Below are 20269 nucleotides of genomic sequence, written 5' to 3' on the forward strand. Positions count from 1 at the left end.
TGGTAAGGCCGAAGGGGAGCACAGTAAATTGAAAGTGCTCGTGACCTACCACGAATTGTAGGTAACGTCTGTGGGCAGCAAAGATGGGAATATGGAAACAAGCTACCATCCAGTCTTTTGGGTCCAAGGCAGACAGGACCTCAGCCATTGTAAGCATTTTGAATTTCTCCTTCGTGAGGGAGATATTGAGGTTCTGAAGGTCTATGATAGGATGTAAGCCCTTGTCTTTTTTGGGAACCATAAAGTAGCGGGAATAACAATCGCGACCTACTTCTGACACAGGGACCCACTCTCTAGGACTCCCTTGGCCAAGCGAGCCACAACTTCCTGGCGGAGAAGTGGCAAATGATCCTCCGGTATATGGCTGACTGATGGAGGCATGGCTGGTGGGGTAGATTCGAAGGGGAGGGAGTAGCCCATTTGAACGATCTGCGAAACCCACCTGTCCGTAGTGATTGAGTCCCAGTGGGGCAGGTGATGGCGAATCCTGCCGCCAACTGGACCAGAGTGAGGGGACGGACTAAGAGGGTTTGGAGGCTGCAGCAGGAGCAAGGGTGGACTGGGCATACCTCTGGTTCCCTGTCCCACGACCATGTGGGATTCCACGTCCCCGGCCACGCAGCGGATGAACAGCATGGGTGGCACGGTGGCTGGGAAAGGGACGTGACAGGGAGCCCCTTCCATGGCCATGAAAGGGGCGAAAGGCGGGCTGTTGGGGACGAGGGGCAGTGGAAAGGCCAAAAGACTGAGCTGTAGCCCAGGAGCCCTTGAACCTCTCCAAAGCTGAGTCCGCCTTGTCTTCAAAGAGACTGGGCCATCAAAGGGCATGTCCATAAGAGTCTGTTGGGCATCCCCTGAGCAACCAGATGTACATAATCAGGCATGGCGCCACAAGGCCACCATTGTCGCAACTGATCTACCTAAAGTGTTGGTTGTGTCCAGCCCACATCTGATAGTGAACTTTACTGTGTCTCTCCCATCAGTGACAGCTTGGGAGACTATAGCACGGGTCTCCTCCGGTATCTGCGGCAGAACTTGTGCAACCGTATCCCATAGAGAGTGGGTATAGCGGCCCAAAAGGCATGCAGTGTCCACTGACTGCAACGCAAGACTGGAGGAATAAATTATTTTCTTCCCAAATTGTTCCAGCCTTTTTGATTCCCTATCCGAAGGTGAAGAAGGGAATGCGCCCGAGGATCAGGATGCCTGGATGACAAGGTTCTCGGGCGTGGGGTGCAGGGACATGAATTTAGGGTCATTCGGGTGGGCCGATGGCGGCTTGCGATAGTCCTGTTTACAGGAGCCCCTATGTTGGGTCTGGATCAAGTACCCAAAAGGACATTGGTTAGGGCTTCATTAAATGGAAGAAGAGGCTCAGATGTGGAAGCCCCTGGCTGAAGCACCTCCATCAAGAGATTAGACCTGACCTGAACAGTAGACAGCTCAAGGCCGAGGACCTCAGCTACCCTATTGACTAACATGGAATAAGTTGCTCTCACTGCCATAGCTGGCCTGGCCCAACTCATGTGCCCAGTCCAACTTAGGGTTATTCTGGTGTTCATAAGGGTCCAGGGACCCCTCCAATCCTTCCCTGACTTTGAACGCATAAGAATAAGGGTTAGAAACTAACCTGGGGTGAATGGACCCCACTGAAGAAGGAGGCAGCGTCGACCGTCGCTGCCCTGACTCAGAGCCGTCAGGGATCGGGTGGACATCAAAGGTGGGCACTAGCGACGTCTGAAGCATCGAAAATTGAATCAGTGCCGGGGAAGGTCTCAATGGTACGACCAGCGCGAATCCAAGAGCGGATCCGGAGGGGACTTTGGTGGCTGCAGCCGCCGGCACGGAACCTGAAGGCTCCCCGACCAAACCCCTTCGGCCTGAAGATGCGGTAGCAGGGTCTGGCTGCTCAAAAAGGAGGAGTCCCTCGATCTCGTGACTCGAAAAGACTTCTTCGAAGAAAAACAACTTGTAACACTCCGAGCCCAACACTAGATGGCGGGATGTGCAAAGCATGTGTATCTGCAGCTACACATGCCATCGAACGAGTTGAATTCAGTCAAAAATTTACCAAGGGTAGCTCTCCCCAGACCAGCGCGTGGTGCAGAAAGAAAAGAACAGACGGAGCTGCACTGATGCGGCATCTATGTACTACTCCCGACGTCATCACGGCGACTACGAAACCACCTACAGACGCACAAGGGTATTGCTCAAAGAAAAAATCTCCTGATCCAGTCTGACACCTGGGGGAATTTTTAAGGTAAGAAATCTGCAACTAGAAGTCTCTATCAGATAAAGCACCATCGTGTAAACCTTTCATTCTGAAATGCAATGTATAAGATACTGTTTTATTATGATTGTTGAGGGAGAATAAGGGCCTCAAGGCTTTGCCTTTCATAAATCATGGCCCAACACAGTGGCACAGTGGCAAAAAGAAACACAAGTAATACCTATGCATGTATTTCACATGTACACCCACTGCCTATATTAATTGTTTTAGTTGTCCACAGGACAGGGCTCTCAAGCCTTGTTTTCCATTCCCCATCAAGTGCCTCCAAGCCTTGCTATGGAATTGACAGATGATTTCAAACAGTGGTTGTGACAAGAGTATCATACTTCTGTGGTATACAAAATGGAGTTGTAGAAGACGTATAAACCAACCATGTCTCAATTAGGTTTCCTGTGTTTTATACCTTTACCGTCACTTTATAATGAAGGTGGAAAGTGGCTTATTTGACATGAAGAGAGAGAGAATATACCAGAATGCTGATCTGAAAGGAGTAGGAAGATCATATTTAGTAGCCAGAATGGTAATACAAAGTCCTGCTGACTGGTGAAGTTGGATTTAATATTACAATTTTAGAAATTCCACTTTTAGAAAATGAGCATTTCTCTGCACTTAAATCCTTCTGTGCCTTACAAGCCACGTCTGGCTGGGTTCAGTTGACAGCTCCCTTGTGCATTCACTCAGAGAACCCCAAACACAGGATGCTCAGCCTCACTTGCATACATCTGCATTTTGAATGGGTCTTCCTGGGCAGGGAGGGTGAAGGGCCTGACACTTACATGTCGAAGGACAGTAGGCTGCCCTCACACAAAGGACTGTCACACCCCCTAGTGGGACCCTGGCAGACAGGATTGAACTGAAAGGGGACCTTGTGCACTTCTAAGCCACTCTTTGAAGTCTCCCCACTTCAAAGGCACATTTGGGTAATTAAGCAGGGTCTGGGACCCTACCAACTTAGACACTTCTGAACAAGACACTTCTTGGAGAAGATGACCTGAACCAGCGCCTGCAATCTGCCAAGAAGAACTGCCTGGCTGCCCAAAGGACTGACCTGACTGCTTTCTGTGAAAGACTGCTGCCTTGCTGTTGCCCTGCTGCCTTGCTGCTCTCCGGCTGTGCTGAGAAGTGCTCTCCAAGGGCTTGGATAGAGCTTGCCTCCTGGTCCCTGAAGTCTCGGGACCAAAAAGACTATCTCTGCAAGAAGGACTCCTGCCTGCCAAAAACAATGCACGGCCTTCATCGTTTTGACCTGCATTTATCCAGATAAATATTATATCTTTTTCTAAACACTGTGTGGTGTATTTGTGTGGTGTGCTACTGTGCTATTGCATGATTATTGCACAAATACTTTACACATTGCTTTCTAACTTAAGCCTGACTGCTCAGTGCCAAGCTATCAGAGGGTGGGCACAGGATAATTTGGATTGTGTGTGTGACTTACCATGACTAGAGTGAGGGTCCTTGCTTGGACAGGGGGTAACATGACTGCCAATCAAAGACCCCATTTGTAACATATGTTATCTACAAATGTAGGCTGCGGCTAGATCAACTGATAGTAAATTAGGTACTGGGTGAACATTCCAAGTAGACTGAAGACGCTAACTCTATCAAGTAGTCACATTTTATTGCTGTGACTTGGAAAGTGTCATTCCAACACACCTAAATCAGAGCCAAAGATGAAGATTCGAGCAAGGACTGACAAAAGCAAACCTCTGCCCGTTTAAAGCAAATGCAAAGTAGCTCAGGGTCACTGGAGGATCCAAGTCCACAAAGGGTGTCGCAGTTGACCCCTGAGGTCACTGCAGAACCACTGGAGAAAGTCTATTCCCATGTGCTTACTTCTGGTGAATACCCTCAGTGCTGGAAGTAGGCCACTATTATCCCAATGAAGAAAAAGCCTAGTGGAGAGGCGAACAACTTGCAAAATCTCCGGCCTATTTCGCTATTGTCAGCTCCAGCTAAAATACTGGAGAAACATCTAAATAAAGAATTGCTCGCTTTCTTGATGAGAACAAATGCCTGGATCCCTCTCAGCAGGAATTGAGGAGTAATCACAGCACTAAATCCACTTTACTTCTCTTTGTGGATGTCATTTGGTGGCTGGTGGACCAAGGCGGGCGCCTATTTTGGTGATGTTGGATGTATCTGCAGCCTTCGACAACATTTCTCAATCGCTTCTGCTGAGCAGGCTGCGAAAGGATGGGCTAAGTGACAAGGCCCTCCAACATTTTTAGTCCTTTTTAGTGAACAGATTGAGCACAGTCAACTGTGGATTCTTTAGAGCATGCCCGTTCCAACTGCCTAGTGGAGTCCTGCACGGCTCTTCCCTCAGCCCAACCATGTTTAACCTATATGTCGCTCCATTGGCACGGCTGATACGGTCTGCGGGTTTTCAAATGTCATCATATGCAGACAATATGCAGATTGATGTGCCCTTTGGAAAGGACTTAACAGAGATGGCTGATAGATTCAAGTTTTGCATGACAGAGGTTAACATCTGGATGAAGCAAAACTGGCTAGAAATAATGGAGAAAAAACGGAAATCTTGACTTCCGGTGCCAAAAACTCCATTTGGAATAGCTGCTGGTGGCCAGAGGCCTGTGAACCACTGCCAGTCCCGGTGAAGGAGGCATAGAATCTGGGTACTGTCTTTGATTATGCTCTGACCGTAAAGCACCAGGTGAACACGACGGTGAGCTATTGTCTCTCATTGATCAAGATGCTGAGAAAGATCTTCCCCTTAATACCGGGGGAGCTTAGGGTACCGGTGGTCCTGGCATTAATCACCTCCCACCTGGACTCGTGCCAGGCCCTGTATCTAAATGCAAAGCAATGAGGCAAGTACACTGTAACCCTTATGACCAGGGTAATAAATGTGGTTAAATTTAAAGGTAAATGCAAGGGGGAAGTAACCTAGACTTCCACAGTGATTAAATGACTAAAGAAATTCTCTGTGTACAACTAATGTAACATCAATAGAAATTTATTAAGTCATATATTTCTTTGGACATATTATTCCAGACATTTGCATGTAGATATTGTTTGAACATGTTATTCTGAACATAAAGTTTGCATTCGTCTAAATAGGTGCTCCTAATAAAAACAGTGAAGGTGATGAAAAGGTGCAGGTAAGTGAAGGTGATATATACAGTATGTACAGAGGGTGGTATTAAGAAAATTATGAACTTCTAGTGGCTCCTTTAATCCAGGAAGCCCTGAAGTCTCACAAGATTTCTTTATATTTATATCAGCCACTCAGAGATATGTTGACGTTTCGACCCCGTAGTAAGGGTGAATCAAAAGAGAGTCATCATCAGGACAAAGAGATTACAGTTGGTAGCACCTAAAATCCAGTGTAAGAAAACAATCTGGTGGTCAGGGGCATCTTCAGGAAATGGAAGTGTCCCAAGATCTGGGGGTCTACAATTATCCAGTAGATGGTATGCAGTCAATGTGCCCGAGAGCGCCGATAAAATCTCGGGCTCGATTTATTTATCAGGTAAAGCTTATAGTGTTACATTCAGCATGCCAGGGTGAGTCATGAGCGAGTATTCTGCTTTCCAGTGCAATACAAATTTGTTGCAATACAAGATACATCATGTGCATATCCAGGAGTCTTTGAATTGCCCTGGAAAGAGGAATACTCGCTCATGACTCAGCCTGGCATGCTGAATGTAACACCATCAGCTTTACCTGAGATTTAATATGTCCAAAGAAATATATGACTTAATACATTTCTATTGATGTTACATTAGTTGTACAAAGAGAATTTCTTTAGTCATTTAATCACAGTGAAAGTCTAGGTTACTTCCCCCTTCATTGACCTTTTAATTTAACCACTGTATCTATATGCAATACTCCCTAAACAAACTTAAAGTTACCCAAAACGTGGTGGCATGTTTAGTCCTAGAACAACCTAAAAGCCACATGGTGAGGGAGGGCTTGGGGACTTTTTACTGGCCCCCTGTAAGAAACTGGGTTAACTTCAAGGCCTTATGCTTGCCGTTTAAGGTTCTCCCAAACTACTGTAGGTCTATCTTTACATGGTACATCCCCAGCGGGTCACTGAGATCTGCTAGTCAGAAGTAGGTAAATGTACCCAGGTTTCAGAAGGCAAGGGGGGGTGGGGGTGTCTAACAGTCCAGATATACACATACTGAGAAATTTGCAAATTGCAAAAAGGGTAAATGCGATAGAAAATCTGTACTACCTTACTTAGTCAGTCACAGAAATACATTTTAAAATATCTCAAGGGTCAAGGCACCTGTGGGTAAGATCTGTGCGTGCCAAGCTAGTTCCAGGTTATGGAAGGTGACTCTGGTGGTTAATGCTCTGGCTGAAAAGATCTGTGTGGAAGTAGCCACATATCTGACTAGTCGTTAAATGAACACAGTTAATCTTCATGGAGCAAATAACAGCGTACAGCATGCAAGTCATACTTTTATATTTTATGTACATAGTTTAGAGGGTCACTCCTTGTTGCACAAGCCTTTGCCTTACCTGCAGGTCACAAGTTACAATTTTTTTATAATATAGCTCAGTGAGCTATCAATCGACACTAAGTAGCTGCATGGAAAGTACAAGGCAAGCGTTTACAAACTAACTGGCTTTTTCTTAACTACTTTCTTGTGTGTCTTGATAAGAGACGTGCTTAACTTTAATACTTCGAGACTTTGCATTTTCCGAACTTTGATGCTGAATCCTGATGCCTTGCTGATCGATTGATGTCCTGAGGAGGAAGACTGACTCTGCTTGCTGATCCACATTGAGGATCGATATAATATAACAGACTGTTGATTGATATGCATATTTGCTTTTTCTTTCTAGGTACCAACTGCGCTGTTTTGATAGAGCCATAGTTAGATTTTTTTTTTTTTCCAAATTCGTGTTACTTAATTGTTTTGCATGAAGCCCAACATGCTGATGCTAATCTGATGTTAGTTAAGGATCCTCACTAATGAAATCATACTAACAGGGACTAATGCTTGATGAATTTCTCTGCTAAACTTCAAGTTTATAATTACATTGACACAATTGACTTTGCTATTGATTTGCACCATAACCTTAGAATGTGCTGTTGTTCAAGCTTTGACTAGATTACGTTTCTTCCACCGCTGTGGACAGCCAGTGTTGTTTCTGTATGTGTTTCATCTGATTTTGATATTAATCTATATGACCTTAGCATTGTTAATATAGGGAAATAAAAATTCTAACTTTTACTAAATGGTGTGGTTATTAATGACTGAAAGGTCATGGTGTGTGACAATTACTGACTCGATTATTGATTACTAATGATTATTGATAATTGTGTATTGATTATGAACTAGAGCTATGGTAAGAACACCATAATTTTGAAACAAAAATTTCATCTACCTATTCCCGTCCCCTTGTAAGTTTACTTATTAAGGTCAGATGTGCACACAGAGACGGTAGCAGATGATGGTTAGTCTTCTCAAGAGCTTGCCATAGACATCCGGTACAAAGTGACAAGTGTTAACAGAGGTGGTAAGAGAGACTGATGGTAAGTCTCTTTAAAAGCGTACCATAGACGTGCAGTACACAGTAACAGGTGTTCCCGGAGATGATGATAGCTTGATGAGTTGGTCCTTTGAGAATTCAATAATATTGAGATTTGGATTTTGTTTTTCAATTATGCTAATTGGAGAGAAAATGTTTCCTTAAGTCCAGAAATGACTTTCCCATATCCTGGATCCTGCTAACGGTTGTTTGAGGATGTTCTCTGCGTTCTAGTGTCAGGGTGAATGAAATAGGTTGCGCTTGCACAGCTTATGCAAATCGCAGGTGAATTGTGAGGTTTGTGAGCGTTTTAAGGAATTTTTGTACTCCAAATGAAGTTGTAGAAGGAGTGTGCGTACTCCGAAGTGTGAGAGTAGGGAAGTCGTTGAACTTCATATGTGTGTGGCGCTTTGTGCTAAAAAATTGTCCAAGTGGTTGTTGATGTACGGACCCTGCTTGGTCTAAGACTCCAGAGTATATTGAAAAGTGTATGAGACACTTGCTTTTATGTCGTAATCTGTTTGGTTTAGTAGGTTGATCGGGTGTGGTCTACAAGTCAGAGTGCGAATTAAAGTGAGTGAAAGAAAATTTTGATTGAGATTTGGCGAGTCCTATGTGCAACCAGGACAGACCCATTGATCAGTTGAGAGTAAAATTTGCAGGTCGAATTTTGCTTGCGAAATCTGGGAGTCCAAGAAAGGAGGAGTAGCTGTAAGTGCCGGAAGAGCCATCAGTGAAAAATCCTTAAGGTTTCTGAAGCGACTGTGTTACCTTTCCTGTAGTAACCCAGCAGATTTGCTTTTGATTAGTGCTCGCAATATTTGCTTTAGTTGTGTGTGAATTGGAGTTTATGAGGACAAGACACAAGACTTTGTCAGCCGTAGTACGTGTGAGTGTGAGTGTGACGTCATTGGACCACGCGGTGATAGGTCGGTTAATGAGAAGGGTCGCACACGGATTGGCAGCCGTCGCAAGAGGCAATTGGTTGAGATCGTAGGTGAAAGGAATCTCGGGATTAAAAGTCGCTTCCTGATTTGATTTTAAATAGTAAAAAGGTAGAAATGATGAAGTTTTTCAAAGTGTTAAAATGTGCCCTAAGGGGAGATACGTCTATCACATCAAGTGTAGGCGAGGCTACACCACCAGAAGGTACACCAGCTTACATTGTAATGGAAGAGAAGGGTGTTGCGCCATGTCTTTGGCTAAAGCAATAGTGCAAATTGACAGAGAAAGATGGGAACTTAGCGTTTCCTACAAATGGGACATTCAAATTAAGGGTTTTGGAGCATTTAAGGATGGTGCTACAGGTATAGGAATCAAAGCCCCTTCCGAGATCAGCACAGTTTGAGGCATTAGCGATTTGGGAGCTAGTATCCAGACAGCAACAGCAACTGAAATCTGAGAGGAGGATGACAAAGGCAGAAAAGACTCTAGCAGAGGCTAGATGGGCCTCTGTTCAGAAAGCATGGAGAATGGAAACTTTGCAAGGGATTAAGTTGTTTCCGGCAATTATGCAGGAGAATGAGAAGGAAGGTAAGAAAGCTACTAGGAAAACTAATAAAAGTCCGACCAAGAGTAAGGAGGCTAGAAAGGCTTCAAATGAAGAGGAGGACTCAGACTATGATGAATTTATTAGACAGTTATTGAGAGATCGATCACCACCATATATAGTACATGAGAGTGGTCCAAGTCCCAGTGTTGATCCGACAGCCCCGACATAGGTTAATGAGACAGTAAGTCCGGTGCAGGTTAATGCTAGCCTGACACAGAATGTGGTGCAAAGTGGTCTTAATGTGTCTACCACTCCTGTAGTGCAGACCCAGATGCAACCACCATAGGTTCAGAGAATTTATCCTGATGTGCCCATTATGGAAATGACTTCGAACTTAGTGGTGCCAACGGATCTGGTCTTCCCTAGACTGATATTGGTTCAGACTTAACCAACTCCGATTATATTGCCCCAAATGCAGCTGCAGCTAATGCCAAGATTTACTCCAGTGACAGGTACACAGTCAGATATGACTTGGATGATGAATCAGAATATGGGAGTTACTCTGCCACAGAGCATAAATGCCAGAACAGCCCCAGATGCTATATTGCTACCTAATACTGTTGGTCCAGCTGTACCATTATTTGCACAGAAGAAGCGGACTGTAGGTGAACAGGGTGCAATGGCCCAGAACCTAATGAGGGGAGGACATAATGAAAATACTTGAGTAGTCTCTCCTGTGGGTCAGACTTTTGATGAATCAAGATCATTTCTAGACCTCAGTCCATTTGTAGCACTTCCAGATACTGTGACAGGTCCAAACGCTTGTCAGAGTCTAAAATTATTGACACCGCAGGCTCCGAATGCAGTTGCACAGCTGGTGCCACCGGTCCAAGCAAGTAACATTTAATTACAAGGACTGACAGCTCATCAGTTGACTGAATGGTTAGACAAGCTGAATTCCCCACAGAGTGGGAGAGGAGCATTTGAATTATACTAGGATAGACATGGAAGCGGGTGAACTCATTGAGGGAACAATGGGGGTGAATAGGTTAGAATCCTACACAGAGGCAGAATTGAGATATTTGTGCCTGAAGATTATGAGAGAAGTGACCAATGTGCATCAGAGACTGGCAGACTTGGTAGAGAAGTACGGCATAGAAACAGAGAAAATGAAGCATTTGAAAAGGAGTTACAAATTCGATTTTGAGGCTAAAGATTTTGAACACATGAGATCTGCCAGAATGAAGGCACACCTTAAGGAATTGCTTCAGAGTGCTGGGGAGCATTAGACAAATGGGAAGGCAGATGGGTAAAGAAAAGAGACAAGAGAAAAAGGGATTCTTTGGAGCTGAATGAAAATGTGCAGCAGGATAAACATCCAGTAAAAGTTTTACCAATGAGAGATTCCAGGGGGGAATTTTGTTCACGTCCCGTGGAGCAGAAGTGACATTCTGTCATTTACAAATTATTACCCAAAATTGAGAGAAAAGCCAGTAAAGTGGTATCAGCAGACAGATTTGTGAAACTTATGAAGTGTTTATGGGAAGACTTGAACACATTACTAGAAATAGTAGTCCCAGCTGATCTCTGGATCGAGTGTAAGAGGAGTGTAGATTGGCCAACAAGCGAACCGGAGAGAGACAAGAATACAGGTGCACCGTCTTGTGAGGTAATGAAATATTACTATAAGGTGATCGAGTTTTTTTAAACGAGAATTTCGTCCAAGAATATTGATTGGCTGAGGATTGACAGGACAGCTCAGGAAGCAAAGGAGTCGACACATACACATTATGAGAGACTGTTGCAGGAATTCAAACATTACAGTGGTACCGAAACAATTGAGGCAAAAAACATGATTTTGTGTTCAGATTTGTGGAAGGATTGAGACCTGAAATTAGCCAGATGATTAAGAGTCATTTTATTTGCTGACAAGCAAAGCCGATTGATGAGGTGTTGCAGTATGCAAAATACTGTAGTGATGAGATTGAGTTGAAGCAGAAAAAGTTGAAAGAGAAGGCGATGGCGATGCAGATTAAAACAGCTCAAACAGGAGTACAAGGGAATTTTTCACAGCAGTTACCACAGTAGCAGCAGGGGAACATGATGTTTCAGCCACCAATTAGAGGTAGAGGTCGTGGAGGCAATATGAATCATGGTCCCAACTTGAATACTGTAGTGGTTCAGAATGATTTGCAGGGAATGAAGAAGCTATTGCCATGTCATATTTGCAGAGCCGTTGGACACTGGAAATGGGAGTGTCCAATGATGGTGCAGGAGGGTGTCGTTCAGCAGAGTAATGACATCAATTCATTCCAGAATGAGAGGTCCTAATCCAAATTTTCAGAATAATGTGAATCAAATGCAGAATTTTCAGCCCATGCAGCAGGTGCAAATGCCTCGTGCACAAATGTCACAGTTACAGCCAATGCAACAGCAGGTTCCCATGGTACTTAGAACAGCAAATTCAAATACCTCAAGCCCCAATGGAGCAGCAACAGATGATGCTTTCTCAACGGGTCACAGGTCAGAGGCTTAACAAAAGTAGGTACCAACTGCGCTGTTTTGATAGAGCCATGGTTAGATGTTTTTTTCCAAATTTGTGTTACTAAATTGTTTTGCATGAAGCCCAACATGCTGATGCGAATGCTTGATGAATTTCCCTGCTAAACTTCATGTTTATAATTACATTGACACGATTGACTTTGCTATTGATTTGCACCATAACCATAGAATGTGCTGTTGTTCAAGCTTTGACTAGATTCCGTTTCTTCAACCGCTGTGGACAGCCAGTGTTGTTTCTGTATGTGTTTCATCTGATTTTGAGATTAATCTATATGGCCTTAGCATTGTTACTATAGGGAAATAAATATTTAACTTTTAGTAAATGGTGTGGTTATTCATGACTGAAAGGTCACGGTGCGTGACAATTACTGACTCTGTTGATTACTGATGTTATTGATTACTAATGATTATTGATTATTGTGTATTGATTATGTAATGGAGCTATGGTAAGGACATCTTAATTGCGAGTCAAAAGAATCATCGACCTATTCGCGTCCTCCTGGAAAGTTTACTTATTAAGGTCAGATGCGCACACACTTATGAATAAGTTATGATCGAATTTCTCACCCTTAACAATATAAATATAAGCTACTGATTGAGAAGTAGAAAATAAGTAAAATTAAATGTAACCATAATCTTCACCAACAAAATAGTGCAGCATTTTTGACATATGGATAAATTTAAAAGCAGACATTTGGAAGCAATCAATGCTTTCACTAATCAAAATATCAGAAAAGGGGAACAGCTCCATGCATGCATGATATACGAGTGTCCATTTTAAGAGAGACCCCAGCGTTTAACTTAAAGCAACCTTACTGTGAAAGAGAAGAGGCAATAACCAAACATGACTTTCCATGAGGCTCGGGTTTGTGGCATTGGGATGATCTAAGTCTAGAGAGAATACACTATATATACTTTTATAATTCCATTTTTAAAAAATCTATTCAACCCCACTAAAGGAAAAATGTCGAGACAGAAGTCAGACATGTGATCCTGCACTCAAAAAAGGTAAACATGCCATCAACAAGCAATACAAACATTAGTCCAAACATACCTTCTGAATATCTGTGATGTCTGTAAGTTTTATGATTTTATTTTTCTTAGATGAACCAGATTTTGAGCTTTCGAAGCATATGTAACTGTAAAGAGAAAAAATAATTGGAAGACATTATGTCAAAACACAAAGGCATTCAATTTTTGCATGCAATTGATTTGATCAGTATTGCTCGTGTGCTATTTGCTTGAAATCAGAATCTTTTGCAGCTATGTTCCTATAATTAAACCCCTTTCAGAGACCTGACAACGAGTGTCTATATACCTAACAGGTCTAAGTATCAAAGACTTCAATATTATGTAACACCTGCATTTTCAAAGACAACTTAAAACCTCACTCCTACTAAAACATATTGCAGTCTTATTGAGAGACTATCGGTCGGGCTGGAAGCTTAGTACTGAAAAGCAATTCCTGACAACTTCACTCAGTGCTCTTATCCATGATCCACAAAGCTAATTCAAGGTTTGACAAAAGGAAGACATTTTCCTACTGCGGAGACACCGTTGGCAACGATTAAATTTATAAAAGATTATGACTGGGCAAACAACCACTCTGCTATATATTTCAGACACTTTATGCGAAGTAATGGTACTATTTACAGCACAATGGCGTATGTTTCCGCATCGCACTAATACACAGCAAGGAGAACCAGGTCGCAGGTACAGCTCTCACTGTAAAGTCATACCATGGAAGAATGAACCAAAATCATTATTTGACATGGCATTATCAAATAGAAATGTTTGACAAACATTTCTACTATTTAATACACTGAACCCCGACATATTTCTGTTATAAAAGGAAGAGCAATTGCTTAAAAGGAATTAATGTTTAAAATTATATTTCCATAAGCAAAACCTTTTCCTGTTGGCAACAGCTTTACACAAAGGGGGATGTTCTCGTAGCAATCCAAGAAGCAAAGGCGAGATATTCAGTTAACACACATTACGATTTCCTCGACATTAAGTCTGAAAGCTGCGCAGATAAATAAGCCAAACCTTTGAGTTTAACTGTGGGCATGGAGCACTGTTCATCCCGTGTTGTCCTATTAAGAGAGGATACCCGATAAGAACCACGGAGTCAAAAGTAGGCCACTGAAGTGTAAGAATTAGTTCACTGAGTCATCAGACCTGGGCGATGATGTATTGAACAATTTAAATTAAGCCACAAAACTGCAGGAATGTGTGTCATATTTCCAAAGGAAATGTTGGATTGAATACATGATACCTTTGATTGCCTTACTGTAGAACAAGAAGCATTATAGTTAAATTAATAAAACAACCATTATATCAATAAAAACTATAAACAATAAAAACAGTTGCAACTGCTATTTACGGACTGGAATGATAACCATGAGAGAAAGCCCTCCATCTTGAGCTGTGGCTGAGCTACACTCCGATTACTAAATTAAATTAAATAATCTAGTGCAAGCAGTAGAGGAGTTCTGGCCTTACCCTGGGTAGACAGCAGAACTGATAAAATGTGTTCAGAGAACAGGTGTGTGTGTGGCATGTAGCAGCTCCAAGAAGTAAAATGGGTAAAATTCGTAAATTAGTGTACTAGAAGACAACAATGTAATAATTAAAATAACACAAAAACTGTCAAAATTTTAAAAAATGCCAAAAGCATCAATGTGAACAATGGTAAACCTAAAACACAAAGCTATCCTTTTGAGTATGCTATACAGGGGCTTAAAACATATCCAGGCTGCTTAAAATGGAGCAAGGGTCAGGCAAAGCCTAGAGACTTACCTCAGTCAATAGCTTTACTTTAGAAACTCATTTGGAGCTTAAAATCCTTCAGGTGGACATCACTGGATCCATAGTTTTTGCAGTCCCCCCACTAGCTTTGAACGTGGCACTCAAAAGCTCTATGTTGGACAAATCAGGAGAGAAGGGACTGCTGAGGTCTCATCCTTTTGCTGCAAAGGCTTGGTATCCTGTCCTGGTTGTCCAGATGTTCAAGGCGACACAGGGCACATTGTTACTAATACCCTCTTTTTTCTAGCTGTGGACCCCTCTTCTCCTGGGGGAGGTGGTCCAATTTCTATAGTGCTTGAAGTTGCTTTGGTAGTCCAAGATTTAAGAGCAATCAGTACTTTCACAAAACCTCCAGTAACAGAGTAATCCAGCAGCAGTCGTCTTTTGCCTTATCAGACTCCAGAAGCACTATGAAAGCTCTTAGCAAAAAACAAGCCCTGCAACACCCCGAACCAAAGTTTGCAGATTCCAAACACCTTTTTTAGATGACGGGATTTTAAGAAAGTCGAGATTCTTAACCCCTCAGGAGTTGCTTGAGGAGAAAAACCAAAGTAGAACCCAGAAATATGGTAAACCACTCATGAGCGACACTCCCAAGACAGCCAGCCATGTTCTGCAGGGAAGACAGAAATATTGGTTTGCTCAGAGACTATAGTAGCCCATGACTGTTACAGGAAGTAAAGAGTGAAAGAGGGGAGATGGTGAGCCCTCACCACTACCCCTAAGCTTTCACCACAAAGGATCCCAGAAAGGAGTAGGAAGAGGCTCTTGCTATCATCTCCCAGACAGCTCCTTAGTGAGTACCAAAGGTTAACACTGAGGCAACCCAGTGGCACATGAAGATACTTGCTAGATATATACTTATATTCAAAGGGACATGGTGAGACCTCTCACTTGAACTACTTGCTAAAAGAATGACAAAGTAAAATAGAAATAAAAATAAAATAGAAATGGTATGCACACTTTGTGCCATGTATCTTTTGCAGATGGAAATTTAGCCACTTGCACTGCAGTGTCTCATTTAACAGTACTGCAGCTGAAGGTAGCGAAATGCCAGTGAGTAGGTGGCACCGTAAAAAAAATAAAATAAAAAAAAAAAAAAGGACAATCACCACGGTGAAAAGACCAGCGTTGAGAAAGTGTTAGCGTTTACCTCGTGGTGAAATGTCTGCAAATCCATACAAATATAAGCTTGAAATAAATTAAGTCTGCATCCTGGTGTTCCCTGTGACATCGGAGTCTTACCGACTGATCCTTCCTCAGTTCCTTCTCCATTAAAAATCAGTAATGGAAGAGACTTGTTTCAGAATTAGATGAAGAAAAGAAACTGCTACATGGCAGCTGTAAAAAAGAAGCAGCAGTCAAATGCTGCATTTTGCATAGCTTGAAGTGACCAAATCATGGTGAATGCATAATAAACAAATATATAATTCACTAGGACAATACTTACTTTTCTGTAACATAAAGAACTCCATTCCGAATGTAGTCTGTAGGCATTTTTCTGTCCCGGTTAATAAGGCAACAACGCCAGCCACTTTCACATGCTAGCAGGTTAAAAACAAACAAACAAACAAACATGAGGAAGGGTGAACAGAATCTAGTAAATCGAAGGTAAATACTAGAATTCATACAAAATGCGTATGTGTAATTGTATATTCCTTTAAGATGTAAGGCCTTCTACTTATTAGTGTAAAACACATTCTGTAAGCACTAAAAATACTCCTGAGTCACCTCTATCAACCAGAGAAACACATTTATGCTATGCCCAAACCAAATTAAAAAAGACTCATTGGCAAATGCAGTATGTCTCACACTGACTGCCAGTCTTTAGGCTTAGTCAAAGTCTGTTTTGTCATTGTTGCAAAACTGTTTTGTTGGGGAAGTTGATGGTCCCTAAAGAAAGAAAAAAAAACTAAAGCACAAATGTTTGTTTAGCTTCAAAAAACACTGTTGGACCTGGCCCTTTTACAGGGTCATTCCCCAGACGTTTTGCTTTTTGCCTCCTTTGTTTTCTGACTTATGTTGGCTGACGTTTTGACTCTGAGCACTTTTTCACTGCTAACCAGTGCTAAAGTGCATGTGCTCTCTCTTACAAATTTGGTATGATTGGATTATACCTGATTGTCATATTTAATTTACCTATAAGTCCGTTGTAAAGTGGTATCCTATACCAAGGGCCTGTAAATTAAATGCTACTAGTGGGCCTGCAGCGCTGCTTGCGCCACCCACTGAAGTAGCCTGTCAAACCTATCTAAGGCCTGCTAGCGCAAAGCCTGTGTGCGCAGTTTCCTGCCACAGGGACATGGCATCTAAATTTACCTGACAGGCCCAGAACTCCCCTTTTACTACATGTAAGTCACCCCTAAGGTACGCCCTAGGTAGCCCTTTGGGCAGGGTGCCATGTATGTAGAAGGAAGGACATGTGCCATGTAGCGTGGCCTGTCCTGGTAGTGACAAACAGCCTAACTTGGTGTCTCACTGCTGTGAGTGCTGCTTCCTCATAGGATTGCATTGGAGATGCCCTGCCTTATGTGTAAGGGGTATTGTCTGATTTGTGAGGGGTAGCGTAGGCATGTTTGGTATGGTTGTTATAGTGGTGAGAAATGCTGCTTACTGGTGTAGGTGTATTTTTTATTACTATCACAGAAATGCCACTTCTAGAAAGTGGGCATTTATCTGTGCCTATAACTTTGGTGTTTTGCAGCTTGTCTCCAATCAACGTCTGGGCAGACTGACAGTTGGGGCTTTGTGCATACTTCTCAGACAGCCTGAACACAGGGAGGGCGGAGGTGTCACAGAGGTGCATCTACATATTGTATAGCCTTCCTGGGCTGAGAGAAGGGAGAGGCGGGGCACACCTGCATTTGTAAAGGCTGTGCCCTGGCCTCACACAATAGGGTCGTTAACCCCCCACAGATGTTTGGAGCCTGTGCTGAAAGGACAGAGGGGGCACTCCCAGAACCAGTTGTAACTGGCTGGAACCTCCTCTCCCTACCATTGGAAAACACACTGTAAACCCAGTATAAGTACAGGGGAATTTTCCCCACAATTTGAACATTCTTGGACCTTGAACCTGGACACAGAACGCTGATGAATGGACTCACCAAGAAACCACCTTGGACTGCTGCTTCTGTTGTGATCTGTGATCTGCCTGGTCACTAGAAGGAACTGCCACCATCTGCAACCCTTGTGCTGGCCTGTAGCTGGGCCCACCAGCCCTGTGCTTCCTTGTGTCCTGCTTGCTCCCAGGGGCGGGGTGGTGTGGCCCCTGACCCCTGCACCGATCTCTGCAGATTCTGGCAAAGCGCTTGGGAACAGCGCTCCTTCTTGACTTACTGCAGGAAGATCACCGCCGCAGCCCGGGCTTTAGCTTTGCCCTAGCGCTTTGAAAAGCATTTGACTTTTGCCAAAAAGTCACCGCCGCAGCCTGGGTTTATGAACGAGCCCCTCGGTGCCTCTCCCTGGTTTTAATTACCGCCGCAGCCCGGGCGCTGCATCTCGACTGCAGCGCGAGGGTCGCGCTGACTCTAGTGCCCCGGGGCACTTCACAAAGGTAAAGGAAGGAGCCTGCATGCTCCTACCGTGTCCCCGGGTGATGCGCCCCTTTTCAGAGCACCGCCGGGGCACACCTCGGCTCCCATTCCTGACGCTGCTTCACTCGCAGACGAGGGAAGGCAGAAACCAGACCGGGTGCGGCCGCCTAGGGAAACAGGTGAAAAGCCTCATTGGAGGCCCCTGCTTCCCCCGCTTCCTCATTAGGCAGCTGCACCGCGGACAAGGGCGGCTGCCTCCCTGCAAGCAGGACGCGGGGGAGAAAGGGAGTTCCCTTTCCCCTGGTCACTGCGCTAGGGGCGTGATCGCCCCGGTTACTCTAAATCTTTGGCTTTTTGGGCCCCGCCTTCAGAGAGGTCCATTAGAGGCCTGGGGGCCCCCAAGGATCACGGGTCCCCAGAGGGGCCCGGTCTTTTCATTGTAGAGGGGGTGCAGATCGCCCCTCTCTACCAGGAAGCGTCAGATGCCCCTGTTTTGCGCATGTGAGCGCCGGGGGCCCCAGTGCTTGTCTCTTAGGCACGAGGAGTGCCTCTTCTTCAGAAACAGGTACTCTCTTGGCCTACATGTGTTACCAGTGTTGTTGTTACGGGCATTAGGGATGTGTATTTACATGGCCTTGCATACTGTATATGTGCTAATGTTCCTGTATGGGCATGTCTAGCTGATATGTATTTTATGTGATTTGCTCTCTATTGTTCCTTCTATGAGTATTTAGGAAATATTCATGACAAGTGCATATATCTTTTACTGTAATTCCTGACTACTGCTTGTGTTGCAGAATCCTGAGTACTTACATGGTCTAATGTGACAACTGCATATTCTTGCAGAATATTAGTGACTTGTGTAATATTCTGACAACTGCTAAGGTAGCAGGGTATTAATTACATGTAATGTTGGTCTAATTATGTTTTGTGCAATACAGATTATTTTTATATAGCTCAGTGTTGTGTTTACTTTGTGGTGTACATTTTGCGTCATGTGGGTTGTGTGTGTTGTGCAAACGCTTTACACACTGCCTCTGGGATAGGCCTGACTGCTCGTGCCAAGCTACCAAGGGGGTGTGCAGGGGTTATCTTGGACGTGTAACTCCCTAGCCCTGACTAGAGTGGGTAGGTTCTGCCTGGCTGAGGTGCATACCCTAGCCAACCAGAAACCCCATTTCTAACAAACACATAATGCTATTGCAGTCCCTGGCACTGAAGGGAACTGCTTTGTGGTCTCTTTGTGAAAGGGCTGAATGCTGTCACTCAGTGTGAAGTTAGGCAATATGAAGCGGGCTGACCAACTGACTCTTGCTGTATGCTGTACTGCAGTGGTTCCTAATCTTTTGACTTCTGTAGACCACCATTTCTGGAACCCGGAGCCCCAATAAATCTTTATTGGAATTTGGGAACCCCCATTGAGCCGGGAGGCCTGTCAAAGCATTTTCAATTACCTGAACCACAAAACAATACACAAAAAATAAAGAAAATCATCAACAAACACATACCCAAATAATGAGAAATTCTGTTTAATTAACCCCTTAGCAGCTGGGCCTTTTCCCCCCCAGTGCTGATCCCTTTTTTGGCTATTTGGGGTAGTTCGCGCTTAGGGCTTCATAACTTTTTGTCCACATAAGCTAACCACGCCAAATTTGCGTCCTTTTTTTCCAACATCCTAGGGATTCTAATGGTACCCAGAGTTTGTGGTTTCCCCTGGAGGAGACCAAGAAAATAGCCAAAATACAGTGAAAATTTTGTCTTTTCCAAAAAAATTGGAAAAAAGGGCTGCCGAAGAAGGCTTGTGGTTTTTTCCCTGAAAATGCCATCAACAAAGGGTTTCTGGTGCTGAAATCACTATCTTCCCACCTTTCAGGGACGGGCAGACTTGAATCAGAAAACCACATTTTCCAACACAAATTTGGCATTTTACTGGGACATACCCCATTTTTACTATTTTTGATGCTTTCAACCTCCTTCCAGTTAGTGACAGGAATGGGTATGAAACCAATGCTGGATCCCGGAAAGCTAAACATTTCTGAAAACTAGACAAAATTCTGAATTCAGCAA

The 20269-nt window shown here is 43.7% G+C and overlaps 1 protein-coding gene across 1 annotated transcript in view; it reads right to left on the reverse strand.

The window, feature by feature from the left end:
* The window catches only part of GRAMD4 (GRAM domain containing 4), a 479241-nt gene that overhangs the window by 21441 nt on the left and 437531 nt on the right, over positions 1–20269 (reverse strand). The window contains exons 16-17 of the mRNA XM_069229727.1: positions 16120–16213; positions 12913–12997 (exon numbers count right to left, since the gene is read on the reverse strand). Of these exons, the coding sequence (XP_069085828.1) occupies positions 12913–12997; positions 16120–16213 (179 nt within the window). The remainder of the gene's footprint in view (positions 1–12912; positions 12998–16119; positions 16214–20269) is intronic.

The sequence above is a fragment of the Pleurodeles waltl genome, chromosome 4_1 (assembly GCF_031143425.1).
Source record: "Pleurodeles waltl isolate 20211129_DDA chromosome 4_1, aPleWal1.hap1.20221129, whole genome shotgun sequence".
Classification (NCBI taxonomy): Eukaryota; Metazoa; Chordata; class Amphibia; order Caudata; family Salamandridae; genus Pleurodeles; species Pleurodeles waltl.